Below are 19,528 nucleotides of genomic sequence, written 5' to 3'. Positions count from 1 at the left end.
ATAAATTTTTATCATTCAAAAATTTAAATATTTTATATCAACATACAACTTACTAGATACTTTCATTAGACAACAAACATAGATATGTATGCGGCAGAATAAAAGGAGAAGATTTCAACTCTATAAAGATCTATACTACCTTAAAAACATGAAATTTAAAAATCTAATGTTGAATTACTATAATACCACCCCATTAAAAATACTCAATTTATTTTATTTATTAATTTTATAATATGGAAAGTAAATACATTTTCACTTTAAAGGTTTGTGACTTTTTTGACTAGTTGTGGTTTTTTCAATGAGTATTGACTTTTTGTAACGGTTGTGAATTTTCATAAGAGTTGTAATTTTTTCTAAGGGTTGTGATTTTTTCGATGAGTTGTGACTTTTGCGATGAGCAATGACTTTTTTGAAAAATTGTAACCTTTCTCTTAAGGAACCATTAGCACCTATTCATTCTACTATTTGTTAGCTATAAATAGAGGGTTTCCTCTCATTTTTTAAACTATGATTTTATTTTACGTTTTCTATTCTTCTTCTTCTTCAAGAATCTCAAGGGTTATCTGGAACAATTTATTAAGTTAATGTAGAATGACAAAGTTATAGCTTATGTCTCTAGACAGTTGAGAGTTCATGAGAAGAATTATCCAACTCATGACTTGGAGTTGGCTGGGGTACTATTCACCTTGAATATATGACTTCACTTTATGTATGGTGTTAATGTTGATGTATTCACTGAACACAAGAGCCTAGAATATCTGTTCACTCAGAGGGCACTTAATCTTAGACAAAGGACGGGGTTAGAATATCCTTGATATGAGTATTCCTTATCACCAAGGTAAGGATAATAATATTGTTGATGCCTTAAGCAGGTCTCTATGGGTAGTTACACCCACCTTGAGGAATTGAAGAAAGAACTTGCCAAAGATGTGCATAGACTGGCACGCCTAGTATTCTTACTCATGGATTCCATAGAAGGAGTAGTGGTGATGAATGAGGCTGAGTCTTCATTAGTCTTAGAAGTAAAAGGCACGCAAGACTAAGATCTCATTTTGCTTGAATTGAAACAAAATGTTCATAAGAAAAATGTATTAGTTTTTTAACAAGGGGGAGATATGTATTGAGATATCAAGGTAGGATGTGTTTACCAATTGTGAATGGACTCCAAGAGGGAATCATGGAGGAAGCTCATAGCTCATGATATTCTATTTATCCGGGTTCCACAAATATGTATCATGCCTTGAGGGAGGTATATTGGTGGAATGGTATGAAGTAGGGCATTGCAGAGTTTGTTGCTACGTGCCCAAATTCCCAAAAAGTTAAAGTAGAGCAGCAATTGCCAAATGGTTTGGCTTAGAATATAGATCTTCCGGAATGAAAGTGGGAGATAATTAATATAGATCTCATCACAGGCTTACCAAGGTCTTCGAGACAACATGATTCTATTTGGGTGATTGTCGACAACATGAAAGAATCAACCAACTTTTTTTCCGGTAAAGACTACTCATTAAGCAGAAAATAATGGTAAGTTGTATATTCAAAAGGTGGTAAGACTTCATGGGGTTCCGGTCTCGATTATTTCAGATAGAGGGGCAAAATTTACTGCACAGTTCCGAAAATTTTTTCAAAGAGGCTTGGGTTTGAAGGTGAACTTAAGTACCGCCTTTCATCCTCAGCCAGATGGGTAAGAAGAGCGCACTATTCAGACTTTAGAGGACATCTTGAGGCCATGCATGATTGATTTCAAAAGGAATTGGGATCATCACCTACCTCTAATTGAGCTTTCTTACAACAATAGTTACAACTCTAGCATAAAATGGTTCCATATGAAGCTCTTTATGGGAGAAAATGCAGATCCCATATAGGATGATTTGAAGTTGGTGAAGCAGGATTGGTAGGGAAAGATTTAGTTCACCAAGCTATGGAGAAGGTGAAGGTGATTCAAGAGAGGTTTAAAATGGCACAGAGTCGTCACAAATCCCACGCGGATGTTAGGAGAAGAGCATTAGAGTTTCAAGTAGATGATTGGGTTTACTTGAAATTTTCACCCATGAATGGTGTTATGAGGTTTGGTAAGAAAGGGAAGGTGATTCGCCGTTATATTGGACCTTATAGAATGACAAAGAGAATTGTCAATGTAGCTTATGAGTTGGAGCTACCACAAGAGTTAGCAGTGGTTCATTCGGTATTTCATGTCTCCATGTTCAAGAAGTGCATGGGCGATCCTTCATTAATCATTCCATTAAAAAATATTGGGATCAAAGATAACTTCTCTTATGAGGAGATTTATGTTTAGCTTCTAGATCGCCGAGTTCACAAATTGAAAACAAAAGAAGTATCTCCAGTCAAAGTGCTTTGGAGGAACCAATTTTTTTTGGAAGCTACTTGGGAAGTCGAAGAGGATATAAAGAAAAGATATCCACATCTCTTTCAATTCGGAAAAAAATGCAGATCAAGGTACTAATTCTCTTCTTAGTACTCTTTAAATTATGAATGAGCATGTTGTTTGTTGCATTTGTTTGTTGGGTGTTTGAACAATATGTTACCACCTTTAGTCTAGTAAGAGTAATCTCATTTGAATGAGCATGTTGTTTGTGACAATATTCATTTTCTTTTTTATATTTATATTGAGTATGCAATTTTTAAAGTTTGAGATTGCTATAATTTTGTGTTCATTTTAATTTTAGAAAATTTTATGTCACAACATATACTCCTTCATATCTATGTAAAAATAGATACAAAAAAAATAGTCATTGGTCATAAAATATTGTTAAATCAAATTAAGGATTCTATAAATAAAATTTTAAATCTTATTCATCAATAATGTTTTATTATTCAAGAGGTTAAAGATTTTATATCGTGATACAACTTACTAGATACATTCATTTGACATCAAATATATGATATGAATGCGGCAGAAAAAAGGAGAAGATTACTATTCTACAAAAGTCTATTGATACTACTTTACAAGCATGAGCTTCAAAACTTGAATGATGAATTACTATAGTACCCCCAATTAAAATAATCAAATTATTTTATTTATTAATTTTATAATATTGAAAGTAAATACCTTTTCACATTTAATATCGTGACTTTTTATGGGTTGTGCTTTTTTTCGACGAGTTGTGACTTTTCCGAAGGGTAGTGATTTTTTCAAACACTTGTGAATTTTTCTAAGGGTTATGATTTTTTTGATGAGTTGTGAATTTTCCGCTGAGCAATGAATTTTTTGAAACGTTGTAACTTTTTTATAAGGCACAATTAACATCTATTCATACTACTATTTGTTAGTTATTAATAGCGCATTTCCTCTCACTCTTAAATTGTACTAACCCTTTTGGTTGTTTTGAGTACTAGGCTTTTCTTATTTCATAAAGTACTTCTCAATAGATTCTAAAGGGGTATTTTGGACTATTTGTAGTTATTATTAGAGAATTACTCGGGTAGTTTTAATAATATGCTTAGTTGGTAGTTAAAGAAAATAGAAGTAAAAAAGCAGGGGGTCACTTTTATCACGTTGTACAGTTGGTTATATGATAATTAGGGTGGTAATTGATATGAAGAAAAGAAGAAAATAGGAAACAAAGGAGCCACACACGATTGGAGAAAACCAATTCTACAAACGACTTCAGGTGAGAATTCTCTTCAATTTTTCTTTCAACATGTATTATGCTTAGGTGTTGGACTGATAATTAGTTTATGAGTGGTGTGTAAGGAAATTAGTTCGATCCAACAGAGTAATACGGAGATGGGTGGTCGTTAAATGTAAGAGAAAGTGTGGAATCAATTATTTTTGCCTTGGGTTGGATAATACGTAATTGAAACTTAGGTGGAAACAAACTTGTCTCCTGGATATGAATATGGTGAAGTATTAAAACAAATGGTTCACCAAGGTGAACATTCACATAACCTTCATTAACTCAAACATAGACATTCATACGAACATAGCATATCATGAGACACATATGTCACATATGACCCAACATACTTCATGAACCATATAAAAGACTCGTTCCAAGACAACATACAAGTCAACACTACCAATAACATCATAATAGGCAATATTCTAAAAATACATGCTTGGACTTCATTTCATTAAAAAATCATAAGACCTTACTCATAATCCCAATATAAGCATACTAGTGAAATGTACATGTGAATCTACATAACCTCACACATACTAAGTAAACTAACAAAGATATAACAAGCCTTATCATTTACTTCATACATCTACATGAAAACTATAGTCAACTACATGCATAAGTAGGACCTTCATCGTATCGCAAGTAAAACCAACGTCATGCATAATAAATAAGATCTTCCTCCTATAAACACCACATAACTCATACTATGCATATTATCACACAAGTAGGTCAATGCCACAATGTCATGCATAAAAGAAATATGCATATACATATAGAACACCTTCGTAGAACTCCCTTCAAGAGCTACTTGTGAATGTGTAGGTAAAGTCACATACCTTCACCTAAACTAAGCAACTTCCCTTAGGTTATCCTAGTTAGGTTTCATTAATTTACTTCCATTGTCCATTTTACTTTAGGGAAAACCTAGCCTTAACCAACAATAAGACCATTTGATCTAAATATGAAATTTGGTGTCATGGAACCCTACACCGAAAGAAGGTTCTCTACTTTCAAAGGAGGAACATCAACATCACTCTAGCATATTAGGTTGATCCACTTGCTAGGTCCTATGTGGGAGACATAGTTAAGGAACTAGGAGATATGTATTGGACCCTCTACATGCCCATTAGTATTGGAGTACTCATCTCATGAGAAACCACGGGGTGAATCTCCCTCTAAGGGGAGTCAACACCTCATGGGGAGCCATAGGTTGAATATCCCTCCAAGGGTAGTCAACACCTCATGAGAAACATAATGGTGAATATCCCTCCAAGAAGAGTCAACACCTCATGAGAAACCATATGGTGAATCTCCCTCCAAGGGGAGTCAACACCTCATGAGAAACCATAGGGTGAATTTACCTCCAACGGGAGTCAACACCTTATGAGAAACCATATGGTGAATCTCCCTCCAAAAGGAGTCAACACCTCATGAGAAACCATAGGGTGAATCTACCTCCAAGGGGAGTCAACACCTCATGAGAAACCATAGGGTGAAGCTCTCTCCAAGGGGAGTCAACACCTCTCATTGTAAAGTTTATTCGGTGCTAAGCTAAGTTCCCATTTTAAAAGCCTTTATGAAGTTTACTTTCATAAAAATAGGCTTTAGGAGATTAACCCCTCATATGCATACCTCATAGGTTATAGATGAGAATTGTCCTTTCATCAACCTAAATCATGAGAAAATATCCTGTCACATGGACATAAAGATATTCATAGCATAGTATAGTTTAGATTACAATTGAGAAAACCTTTCAATTGACTCTATTTACTAGATTATCATACATGCTTTCACTCATTCATTCATGTGTTTGTACATGTTCATATATGAGGAAAATTTTTACATACCACATTTAAACATTACACATATACATACTTTATCATATCATATACTTTAACATCAGAGCATAAACATTCATGTTCATAGCTTAATGATGCATTCATATCCATGTACATAGAGAAATCACCCTAGGAACTATTCTATCAAGGCACACATGTGCAATGTATAGGCAAAGTCTCATACCCTTAACTATACTAGTACATACATCAAGTTATCCTAGTTCATATACATTTTGGTACTTTCATGGACATAAACTTTACATGTATAGTAGTAGGTAATGATGCATAGGAGATTATCCTTTACTTAGACACCACAAATTTGTCCTACTCGTAGATATGCATGAAGTGTGAGTGTGTGTGTATATTGGTCAACATGATCACATAATGGAAATCAACATATCATTGAGGCAACCACCCTCTAAGGATCACAATACACATTCATTCATGGACCACACACCACATTATTGTGTAGGAGACAAGACACCTTCAACAGTTGAATCTAAGACTCCTAACCATGCTTTAGACAACACATTCATGTAGGGTTATATAGGTAGGGGGTCATCCATCACTACAAATTCATTAACGATAGACACATAGACCATACCTAACCCTAACACCTTCATTCAAACGTAGTAGACATTATCAACACCTAGAACATGATACTACCATTAGAGACTAGGTAAACTACTCCACATTGTGTGATAATCATAACCACACATTCACAATACATAACTTTGCCTTCAAGTCCATTATCATAATATATAGACAAGAAAGTAAACACCGCCACCATAAGTGGATCATACCACACAATGCCATTCAAAGCCTATTCAACTACCAATTCTATACAAAATAGAGGAAATAAGTAAATCTTTCCAATTCTCCAATATTTGATCATAATTTATCAATTACCAATAATTCAACATTAATTTTTATCGAAAACAATAGCAATAGACAATTCAACATAATCGAATCACAATTCAATCAACCTAATATGAAGTTCACAATGCCCACATTATAGGCTAAATTGATAATTTGGAAGGATCATGGGTTCTTCATGAAATTGGATTGAAAATTACCAATTAAATAGCTAATCATCAGTTCATCATTAGTATGCTTTTGAAATCATGTTGACAATGAACCTATGACTAGATTGAAAGAGAACAATTTTGATCACGAAATCTCATTGAGAACCTTTGAAGGAACTCCTTAGATGAATGGTTAACTGAGGATGAAGTATTATCATACCTCATTTTATATGAATACCATGAAATTTTGATGAATAAACCATGAAAATCCAACCTTTAAGATGTTCTTTAGCTACATCTGCAATGGAGGTTTCTAGAGAGAGTTTGTTTTGAGAGGGAATGGTGAAATTTTAAGAATGAATTCTAATTGGGGTTTTGATGTTATTAACTAACTTAATATACCTAAAAATAGATATAATAACTTCCTAGGGTCTATTTAGGACGTGGGGTGAATTTCCCATTCACCCCTTTAATGGAAAACGTGCATGGCAAGTAGTTGGAGGCTGCATCTACGGAGGGCAGTCGACGGAGCGTCTTCTGATCGAGGAGCCGTCCTGCTTCTCTATCGTTTGCGACAGAGGTTCCATATTGGGGGTCTTATCTCACAATTTTATGTGTTGAGGAACGCCGCCAATCGCTGGGGCGTCGATGAAGGCACGAATCGTCATTCATTGGGTCGTCGATTGTACACTGTCAAAACAGTCCTTCGCCAGCCTATGGGTCCTCCTCAAGGAACCTTTGGATGGTACTTGGGGAGTCGTTTCTGGAATTTTCGAACATAAATACAACTATACACATTTTAAGGTCCTTCCCCAAAAATTTGAGCACCAATCAACACGTAAAACATGCAAAGGCACACTAGAACACACTAGCACATCCAAAGACTAATTTTTGGACGTCTTGGACATTTCACCTCCAAATCACTTCAAATAAACTATACATTATGTAAAACACCTTATTAACATAATACTAACCTTTTTAGGAACATGTGAGTATCTATACACCTTAATTCATTTCGAGGGTCTTACAATATCCCCCACTTGGGAACATTTGTCCTCGAATGACAGTTTGGACTTTTTAAACACTTGTAAGGACTCAATTAACCATAGAGAAGCTCATAACATTCAACAACACATAATATTCAATTCACCAAACTTAAAAGGAAAACCAACTTCATACCATTTTGCACTCAATGCAACACCAAGCAAGTAAAACCTTCATTCACTCACTTATTAATGCATCAAACACATAAGATCTTTTCATGTTCGTAGGAGGAACATTCTTCTCCTAATCTTAAAATGGTGTTTAAATTTCATTTCATTAACAGCTCAACATGCAATATTCTTTTAAATCACACATAGTGATGCCGAACATCATCACTCAAAAGTCAAATAAGCAACTCATACTCAATGCACATAGATTATGAAAGGACGTTCTTTGACGTTTGACCTGATGTACCGTGGTTTCACGGTATTTTTAATGCTTTTTCCTTAAGTTTAGTGTGTGTCCAAAAGCCTTTTTGTATTGATTTTTATGTAAGTGTCTCCTTATTTGTAGGAAATCTGTCCAAAGATGAACGCGGAAGTTTTTGAGCGAAGAAATGCAGAAGAGACCACCTACGGAGCTTATGACGGTCCGTCGAGCTTGTGATGGTCCGTAGGTGGCATAGTAGTGAAGCTGCTGAAGAAAGATGGGGAAGTCGGACCTATTGTGGGATTACGGATGTCCACGATGAACCGTCATAGCCACGACGGTCCGTCCTGCAAGTTTGTCGTAATGATCAGAGAGTAGTCCCAGTACCCAAATTCCAAGAAGTTAAAGTATTATGGAACGGAGACCCTTGTCGGACCATCGTGATTGGAACGGTCCGTCATACCTGTTTGTTGAGGGTAATGAAGAAAGCAGCAGAAGAATTTGTGAAGTATGGGACAAAGGAGGTCATGACGGCCTGTCGTGACCACGACGGTCCGTCACGAGATCCGTCGACTCAGACGCACTTTGACAGATTTTCAGTAATTAGAATCCTTCTTTTATTAGGTTTTTTTTTTATTAAATAGTTCGAAAAACCTCGTTTTTGGGGTTGGACTTTTTGATAGTTGGACTTTTTGATAGTTAGACTTTTTGATGGTTAGACTTTTTGATAATCTTTAGTTCTCTTTTTCAAGTATTGAAGGATTAATTTCAGCATTTGTTACACTTTTTCTGGAATTGATTGTTGGTGCTTTTGTTCATTATTCAAGTGAATTTCTGGATTTTATTCTTTCTCGTGGGAACGATCCCAACATCATTAGTTGGGTTCTTCACTTGATACGACCGCTTCAAGTAAAGAACCCAACTAATGAGGTTGGGATCGTTCCCACGAGAAAAACTAAAATCCAGAAATTCACTTGATTAATCAACAAAAGCACCAACAATCAATTCCAGAAAAAGTGTAACAAATGCTGAAATTAATCCTTCAATACTTGAACAAGAGAACTAATGATTATCAAAAAGTCTAACCATCAAAAAGTCTAACTATAAAAAAGTCCACCAATCAAAAAGTCCAACCCCCAAAATGAGGTTTTTCGAACTATTTATAAAAAAAATAAAAACCTAATAAAAGAAGGATTCTAATTACTGAAAATTTATCATAGCGCGTCTGAGTCGACGGACCTCGTGACGGACCGTCGTGGTCACAACGGACCGTCATGGCCTCCGTCGTCCGATACTTCACAAATTTTTCTGCTGCTTTCTTCATTACCCTCAACGAACAGGTATGACGGATCCTTCCAAGCATGACGGTCTGTTGAGGGTCTTCGTTCCATAATACTTTAACTTCTTGGGATTTGGGTACTGGGACTACTCTCTGATCATTACGACGAACCAGCAAGACGGACCGTCGTGGCTATGACCGTCCGTCGTGGACTTCCATAATCCCACACTAGGTCAGACTTTCCCATCTTCCTTCACAGCTTCACTACGATGCCACCTACGGACCGTCACAAGATCGACGGACCGTCATAAGCTCCATAGGTGGTCTCTTCTTCATTTCATCGCTCAAAAACTTCCACGTTCATCTTTGTACAGATTTCCTGCAAATAAGGAGAAACTTACATAAAAATAAATACAAAAAGGCTTTTGGACACACACTAACCTTAAGGAAAAAACATTAAAAATACCGTGAAACCACGGTACATCATGAACTCCAAATCACTTTTAAAAAAGAATACATGTTGTAAAACACCTTATTAACATATTATTAACATTTTTAGGCACATGTGAGACTCTAGACAGCTAATTCATTTTGAGGGTCTTAATTATGGTTATTTCTATTTGATAGATAGATTCTCAATAGCGATTGATATGTATTGAATGATATTGTTAAATTTCCTATGTACTTGACTATGTGGTTTGTGGTTGGTCTAAGATTCAGACACCGAGGAATTTATTATGTTGAACCCTCTTTATCGAAGGGATGCCTTTAATTAATGCCTTTAATTAAAAAAGCTTGATAAAATAAATTATTGAGATAATTGGATCGGAGTGTCATGTTTCGACACGGTATTATTAGATCGGAGTGTCACATTCCGACACAGTATTATTGGATCGTAGTGTCATGTTATGACATAACATAATTGGATCTGAGTGTCATGTTCCGATATGATAACGTTAAAAGAAAGGAAACTTGAATTAACTTAATTTACTCAATATCAAAGAACCCATTTTCCAAATGAGTATAGTATGGAGAAATAAGTCCCGAGATGTGGGCTTGATATTGTAATTGATTGTGTACCTACTTTGGTGATGTTGTCACTATTTCATGTTGTTTGTTGCTTGCCACCTGCCAAGTACCATAGTTAGTTATATACTATAATTGAATATATATTAGTTTGTATTCTGGGTAGACCTATGATACATTTTAAGTACGTGTTCCTTGTACTGACCCTTACTTGTGATTTCTTTTTTTTTTCTTTTGTGGAGTGCGCAAGTGTACCATCGACTTCGACTCTCCCTCAGCTCTTGCCAGTGTCCAGCACCTTTGATTTAAGGGTGAGCTATTCCTTATTGCTCGTGTTGGATTCTCTCAGTTAGGGCATGATGTCATTAAATTCTGGACATGAACCATTTTGTTTACTTAATTTGGTGTCACTAATACTTTCCGACTAGGTATTTTAAGAATATATGTCCTTGATGTGATGACTTTCTTATTTTTGGGGATAATCAGTGTTAGACTTTAAATGTTTATTTGGTTGGTTACTTTAACAAGTTTTGAACTTCTGTATTTTATTGGTATTCGTAGTTCAATTATTGATATAAATAGGGACTTAAATTTATTGGTTCTCCCACTTAGGGGTTTAAGTGTGGGTGTCACTCACGACTCGTTTCGGCTTGTTCCAAACTAGATAACAAAGCCTTAGGTTCGATGATCTCATCATACAAGGCCACGTCTAGTAGAGTCTTGCAAAAAGGTAATTACTTTTCTTCAAGAGGCTATAGGACCTTATGTAAACTCATATTTTTGTTTCTTTTGTGCGATTAGTTGAATCAAATTAATATCTAGGTAATACAAACTGGTATCTCACCTTCTTATCTATATTTTGTAGATAGTTACGACTAGAGGAACAAATGTGGAAACACAAGCACCGGTAAGACAGGGTGCTCCTGCACCAACTATTGGGGCTAAAACTCTAGGGGAGCAGCTGCGAGAGGCCGCAATAGACACCTTGGGAGAAGGAATACTTGAGGCAAAGGACAAGCACCTGGTCGAGCTAGCGACGCAGTGGTGACTCCTCCACCGATTGACAAAATAGTGAGACAAGGTAATGAAGTGGAAGATGATCAAATTAAAGAGAAGGAAGTACCACCCCGACATACTCTAGAGATGATTAATCAGGTCCTCACTTATCTCAGCGTGTTTTCTGACCAAGGCCAGGCACCCCAAGGTTTTCGGCACCAGCACATTGATGTACAGTGGTTTCACGGTACTTTCAATGCTTTTTACTTAAGATTGGTGTGTGTCTAGAGCCTTTTTGTAGAAGTTTGAATATGTTTTTATCTATGTTTTACAGGAAAGGTGTCCAAAACCAAATCGCAGAAGGCCGCTGAGATTTAGTGTAGAGGTTTCCCTCGAAGGCCATCGATGGCCCGTCATTCCATTAACGGACCGTGGATGATGACTGTCGACTGACAGTTCGGGACTCTAGAGAAACTCGGGGAAATCTAACAAAGTGTGGGGATATGGAAGGATCGACGGACCGTTCTGTTGAATCGTTGATCAGATCAGAGAAAGTCTTGTACCCGAAGTTGAAGAAAGTCTTAGTATGGAATGATCATCGATGAATCGTAGACGCATCGACGGACAGTGCTTTTGGTCCACCGATTGAATCAGAGAAGATGTAGTTGAAGGATGAAAAAATATATACTAAGTCTTGACTTACGGAGGCAATCGACGGGCCCATCATTTCATCGACGAACCATCTGTGGGAGTCGTTGATTAAAGCCACATTTTTGGACGACTTTTCTTATTTGATTTCCTTTTAATTTAGGTAAATATTTGTTATAAATAGGGTGTAAAACTTTGTTTTTGGGGTTGGATCCTATTACTACTATTGTTAGTTTGTTTTTGGAGATTGGGTATTTGCAACTTTAGCATTAATTCAAATTTTCGGCTTTGGTTTTCAAGTAAATTCTTATTGTTTCAAGTTGAATTTCTGAATTTTCTCGAATTTGTAAAAGTAAGTACATGATTTATTGTTTATCCAATATGAATTGTGTTCTTCTATGCATGTGTAACTTTATCCACAACTAGGGTGTGGGAACCATAGGTGATTAACAAAGTAAACCTAGCTTAATAACAATTCTCAAATAGGTTATTGCATGCATTTATAATTCTTTCGATTAGAAGTCTTTTTAACGAGTGCACGCGTTAGAACTCACCTTATTGCTATTTGCCGGACCAAGGAGGTAGTTAATAGGAAAAAAATTATCAACATAGATTTAGTGGGATACTATCTAATAGGCTAGTTTTGGTTGGTGCGAAGTAATAACTAAGCCATATATCGAATATGATGCTTAATATGAAGTAAAGGTAAGGGTTAGTAACTTAGACACACATAGCCGAACCAAGGTAAGGGGTGAAATTCTCTAAGTGCCGGACCAAGGATTTAGAGACACCTAAATTATCACTTTGCATGCAAAACACTAGGGAATAATTGTTATAGCTAGAGATACGACATTATCAACCTATGGGGGACACTTACACCCTAGTTTCTCACAAGTTGATAAACACTAAGGATTCACTCCTGTTAATTGTTTTACTTAGAGATAACAAGACTTTTGTTTCACAAATTTCCCCCCTTTAATTACCTGCTATCGGAAAGGACTTGACTTAATAGAAGTAATCGTATATTGAAGTTAAGTTTAAACCATTTTCCTCGTGGGATCGACCCCAACCTAATATTTGGGTTCTTTACTTGATACGACCACTTATACTTCTTTACGGAGGTGTAATTTGAGTGTATGAAATTTTGTCATCTCTACCCAATAATACATATCTCAGATGAGATTGTAGAGCCTTAAGCTCTAATTTTGGAGCCTCCTCAATAGATGGTATCATATGTGGAGACTCGCAATGCTTCATATCTAGCTCCAATTTCTGTAGTTTGGACCGATATTCACTTCGTTCAAGTGCCGAAACCGAATACTCATACTCTTCAACACCATCACTCTCAAAATTCATGATCACAACAAATCCAGGGATACACCAATGGCTCGTTTGAACCTCTTCAAAACTTCCACCAAACACTCTACTTGTTGCCCATTAAAATCAGATACAATGACTACCGGCAAAAAGTGTCATCTCTACCCTAGAGGACATACCTTAGATGAGGTGGTACAACTTTAAACTCTAATTATAAGCCTCCTCAATAGATGTTCTCGCCGTGGAGACTCGCGATGCTTCATATATAGCTCCTATTTCTTTGGTTTGGAGCGATATTCGTTTCATTCAAGTGCCGCAACCAAAGACCCATAATCTTCAATACCACTACTCTCAAAATTCACGATTACACATCAAATTCAGGGAGTACAACATATAGCTTCTATGGCTACCCTCATGGATGCATATTTGGATATAGACACGTTTCCTCGATTGACTACAGGGCCGTAATGAGTTGTGACAAACATTATCCCTTAATTAAGTTTTTGTGATCCGGCATGAGTTTGATTTTTTGTGAACAAATACTGGGAGGGATCCCAATAATGTTAAAAATAGTCCAACCAATGGCTCAATTGAAAATCTTCAAACCTTTCACCAAACACGTTACCTGTTGCCCAGTCAAATCAGATGCAATGATTACTGGCAAAGTGTCATCTCTACCCAAGAATACATAGCTAAGATGAGGTGGTAGATCCTTAAGCACTAATTTTGGAGCCTCCTCAATAGATGGTATCACAGGTGGAGACTCGTGATGCTTCATATCTAGCTCCAATATCTTTGGTTTTGACTGATATTGGCTTCGTTCAAGTGCCGCAACTAAACACCCATACTCTTCAATACCATCACTCTCAAAATTCATGATCACAAATAAAATTCAAGGAGTACAACAAGTAGTTACTATGACTACCCACATGGATGCATATTTGGAGATAGACAAGTTTCCACGATTGACTATTGGGTCCGTAATGACTAGTGACCAACATTATCCCTTAATGAAGTTCCTAAATTTGAAACCTCGAGTCTTCAAAGATACCAAATATGAATATACTTATGATTTCCTTGTTGATTGTCATGAGCTGCTACATAAGATGGACATTGTGGAGCTAGTTGGTGTTGAGTTTGTGACCTATTAATTCCAGGGGGATGCCAAAATGTGTTGGCGGTCTCACGTTGAGTGTCGACCAGCAAAGGCAGGACCTATGACTGTGGCCACATTTTCTAGCTTCTTTATGAAGAAGTATATACCCCAGATTTTGAGGGACTAGAGGAGAGATGACTTCCTGAACATTGAGCAAGGAAGGATATTTGTTGCAGCCTATGAGGCAAAATTTTTTACATTATCCACGTATGCCGCTCAAATTTTCTTTAGTCCGCAAGAGTGGATTTGCCGCTTTGTGAAGTTATTTCGGTCAAATTTTTAGATTCCAACTTTACAGGTAGTTGCTGCTGGAAAGTTCTTTTAGGAAGTCGTTGATTTTGTGGTAGAGGTAGAGAGAGTGAAGGAGGATATCGTCATCAATGTGTCGACATTTAAAAAGTTCCGTAAGGGAGGTGAGTTTAGTGGTTCTTACTCCATAAGGTAGGGTTCAGGGGTTATCCACCCGTCTATCCCGTCTTCATTGAATGCTTCACCTGAGGGTTCGCCGATGACTAGTAAGCCTTTTATAAGTTTGGACTTTATCTCCAAACTTCTTTATCTTCACAGAGGCGTATACTCGACTCCAGGACTTGTTATGGGTGTGGGAAGGATGGACATATTAGGAAATATAGTCTGAAGCAGAGTTACAGATTCCAAGAGTTAGAAGTGGAAGTGGTTATGGTCGAGGCTGTCATTTTGGAGGACGTGTGACCAAGTTAATAGTAGTCACTAGTTCACTCAGGGTGGCAGGAAGGTTTGAACTATTTGAGCGCATCCTGGTAGGGCCAATGGAAAGACAGGTGACAAGGCCCATTATTTTACTTTCCCTAGGAGGTCAGAGGTAAAGACATCTGATGTTGTTATCATAGGTACTCTTTTGGTTTGTGATTGCATGCCTTATGTATTAGTTGAACCTACATCCACATTTTTTTATGTATCTTCCTCATTTTCTATTTGTCTTTATTTGTATTGTGAATTGCTTAACATGCCTATTCGTTTCTCTACTCGTGTTGGTGAGTCCCTGATAGTTAAGAGGTGTATAGGTCTTGCCTTGTGACATTTGTGGGGAGCAACACTTATATATATTTGATTATTCTATAGATGGTTGATTTTGATGTAATTATGTGTATGACTTGGCTTTCCCCATATTTTGCTATCATAGATTGTAATGCTAAGACTCTGAACTTTGCCAAGCCTGGGACAAATCCACTAGTGTGGGTGGGTGACTATATTTCCACTCAAGTTCGTATTATCTCTTTTCTTTTTCAAAGAGGTTTGTGGGTAAGGGTTGTTTAACTTTCTAGGAACATCTCAGGGATGATACTTCCAAAGTGCCTTCGATCGAGTGTGTTTTTATAGTGCGTGAGTTTGTGGATATTTTCGTGCATACCTTCCTAGTATGCCACTAAATAGAGATATTGATTTTTGTATTGACTTGGAGCCGGGGACTCGCCCCATTTCCATTCAACCTTATGAAATGGCCCTAGCTGTGTTAAGGGAGTTAAAGGACCAATTTCGGATTTCTTAGGTAAAGGTTTTATTAGATCTAGTTCATCTTCTTGGGGTGCTCTAGTTTTATTGTGAAAAAGAAGGATTGTAGTTTCTGAATGTGCATAGAATACATGTAGCTTAAAAAGGTAACTATTAAGAATATGTACCCATTCCTCGCATTGATGATTTATTCGATTTGTTACATGGTGCTTTTGTTGTCTCTAATATTTATTTGAGGTCCAATTATCATCAATTAAAAATACGGGCAACAAATATGCCAAAGACTACTTTATGAACCAGGTATGGGCATTATGAATTATATGTAATGTTCTGTGGGCTTAAGAATTACCGTGCTACTTTCATGAGACCTATGAATGGTACTTTTATGACATATTTGGACCTCTTTGTCATTGTATATATTGATGATATACTTATATAGTCAAAGAGCATGAAGGAACATGAGAAACATTTAAGAATTGTATTGAGGTTGTCAAGGGAGAAAATGCTTTATGCAAAATTCTTCAAGTGAAAATTTTGGTTGGATTCAGTGTCCTTCTTAGGGCACGTTGTTTCTAATGAGGTTATGATGGTTGATCCCACTAATATTGAAGCATTGAAGAATCGGGTAAGGCCTACTAATGGTTGAGAGATAAGTAGCTTTGTTGGTTTAGCTAGCTACTACTGTTGATTTCTCAAGGGATTCTCTTCCATTGCATCCCAGCTGACCAATATGACTAAGCAGAATATTCTACATGTATGGTCGAATGAGTGTGAAGAAAGCTTCCTGAAACTCAAGACCTTGTTGACTACTACACCGATTCTTGCCTTACAAGTCGAAGGTAACAAATTTATTTTTTATTGTGATACATCTTATTTTTGTTTGGGAGTAGTGCTAATACAGGAGAGGAATGTAATTTCTTATGCTTCAAGGCAATTTAAGGTGCATGAACATAACTATCCGATCCAATGATTTGTAGTTGGATGCAGTTGTATTTGCATTGAAGTAGTGGAGGCATTATCTATATGGAGTCAAGTGTGAAGTGCATACAGATCACACAGTTTACAATTTGTGTTCACTCAGAAAGATTTCAGTTTGAGTCAGAGGAGGTTGATGGAATTATTGAAAGACTATGATATTTCTATTCTATATCACCCGGGAAAGACAATGATATGGCTGATTTTCTGAGTAGAAAAGTAGAGAGCATGGGCAGTTTGGCCCACTTGCAGGTTTCTAGACACCCATTGGATAGAGAGGTTTCAACTCTTTCTAATGACCTTATGAGGTTTGAAATACTTGAGAAAGGAGGATTTTTTTCCACTATGGAGGCACGATCTCCTTTCCTTGACAAGATTAAGGAAAAGCAGCTTGATGGCGAGAAGCTGAGTCAAATTTCGGATATGGTATTGCAAGGAGAGGTTAAAATAATCTAATTGATGAGGAAGGGATCTTGACAATTAAGAGGCGGGTATATGTGCTGCGTGTTGATGATTTGATTCATACTTTTCTTGAAGAGGTGCATATTAGGAGGTATTTTATACATCCTGGTACAACAAAGATGTATCGTGGTTGGAGACAACATTATTGGTGTAGTAGAATGAAGCGTGACATTGTTGATTTTCTTGGTCAATGTCTGAATTGTCAAAAGGTAATCTATGAAAATCAGAGGCCTGGAGGGACACTTTACAGAATGCCCATTCATGAATGGAAGTGGGAAAGAATTGCAATGGATTTTATGGTTGGTCTTCTAAAGACGTTGGGTTAGTTTGATTATATTTGGGTAATTATTGACACGTTAACTAAGTTTTATCACTTCATTCCATTAAAGATGATTTACAATGCAGAGAAGCTGGCCAAACTCTATATGCATGAGATTGTTCGATTGCATGGAGTTCCAATCTCCATCATATCAGATAAAATCACACAATTTACTTCAAATTTTTGGAGGACCTTGCATGTTGAATCAGGTGCTATATTGGACCTTAATAATTCATTCCACCCTCAGGCAGTCTGAGCAAACAATTCAAGTGTTAGAGGATATGCTTCGTGCATGCGTGATAGATTTTGGTGGTCAATAGGATTGATTCTTACCCTTGGCAGAGTTCTAATACAATAATAGCTATCACTCAAGTATTGATATGTCCCAATTCGAGGCATTGTATAGGCGATATGTAGGTCTACCATTGGTTTGTTTGATGCATTTGAGATTAGATCTTGAGATGCTGATCATTTGAGGGAATCATTAGAGAAAGAGAAATTCATTATGGAGAAGCTTTTAGAAACTCAGAGCAGACAGAAGGAGTATGCAGAGCGAAAGGTTAGGGACTTGGAATATATGGATGCTGAACAAGTCTTGCTGAAGGTTTCACCCATGATGGGTGTAATGTGGTTTGGTAAGCGAGATAAGACCATTCCACGGTATATTGGTCCATTTGGTGTTCTTAATCATGTGGGGGAGGTGACCTATGAATTGGTATTGCCTCCAGGGTTGTTGGGAGTGCACCCGGTATTTCATATGTCTATGCTGAAAAAATATCGAGGTTATGGAAACTATGTCATTTGTTGGGATTCAATTCTGCTTGATGGGAATCTGTCTTATACGGAGGAGCCTATAGCTATTTTAGATAGGGAACTTCGCAAGTTGTAGTCAAGGGAAATTTTATCTATCAAGGTTCAGTGGAAGAATCGGCCAATTGAAGAGTCCACTTGGGAGAGTGACGTTGATATGCATGAAAGATATCCACACCTTTTTAACGATTCATGTAACCTTTCTTACCCTTGCCTTCTTTTGATCATTCAAGGACGAACGATGGGTAAATTTGTATATATTGTAACGACCCTTTTGGTCGTTTTAACTACTTAGATTTTTCTTACTTCATAAAACACTACCCACTAGATTCTGAAGGGGTATTTTTGACTATTTGTAGTTATAATTATAAAATTAGTGGGGTAGTTTTAATAATACGCTAAGTTGGTGGTATAAGAAAATAGTAGTAATACAAATAGTGGGTCCCTTTTATCACCTTGTATAATTTATTATATGATAATGAGGGTGTTAATTGATCTATACAAAAGAAGAAATTAAGAAATAGAGGAGCCGCACAAGATTGGAGAAAACCAATTCTACAAATGACTTCAGGTGAGAATTCTCTTCAATTTTTCTTGTTACATGTATTATGCGTAGGTGCTGGACTGGTTATTATTTTCTGTGTGGTGTTTAAGGAAATTAGTAGAGACAATAGAGTAATATGGAGATGGGTAGTCGAGAAATTGTAAGGGAAAGTGTATTATCGAGTATCGTTCCCTTATGTTGGATAATCAGTAATGGAAACTTAGTTGGAGACAAAGTTGTCTCCTGGGTTTTATTATGGTCAAGTATTATGACAAACCGGTGGCAAATTATTGTTTCATTAAGTATAGTGGGTGGATGGTAGGTAAAAATTTTTATCAAATTGAATTGTCACCATTATGTTCTTAAAATTTTTTAATGGGTTTCGTGGGTATCCCTGTCACATTTATGTCACGACCCAAAACCGAGCCGCGACTGGCACCCACATTTACCCTCCTATGTGAGCGAACCAACCAATCTAAACCTTAACATTTCAATTTAATATCAACATAAAGCAATGCGGAAGACTTAAACTCATTAATAAAAGACAATTCAATAACTTCTAAAATTCAACATCTATTATTTCCC

At 36.7% G+C, this 19,528-nt stretch overlaps 1 protein-coding gene across 1 annotated transcript; it reads left to right on the top strand.

Moving 5' to 3' along the window:
- Nucleotides 1-1,957: 1,957 nt before the first annotated feature.
- On the top strand, nucleotides 1,958-11,599 carry LOC107030100. Its single transcript, XM_015231498.1, has 4 exons — nucleotides 1,958-2,185; nucleotides 11,091-11,269; nucleotides 11,398-11,468; nucleotides 11,556-11,599. The coding sequence occupies exons 1-4, from the start codon at nucleotides 1,958-1,960 to the stop codon at nucleotides 11,597-11,599; spliced, it is 522 nt and encodes a 173-aa protein (XP_015086984.1).
- Nucleotides 11,600-19,528: the final 7,929 nt, after the last annotated feature.

Source organism: Solanum pennellii, chromosome 9 (genome assembly GCF_001406875.1).
Source record: "Solanum pennellii chromosome 9, SPENNV200".
Lineage (NCBI taxonomy): Eukaryota > Viridiplantae > Streptophyta > Magnoliopsida > Solanales > Solanaceae > Solanum > Solanum pennellii.
This window is presented reverse-complemented; position numbering and strand designations above follow the sequence as displayed.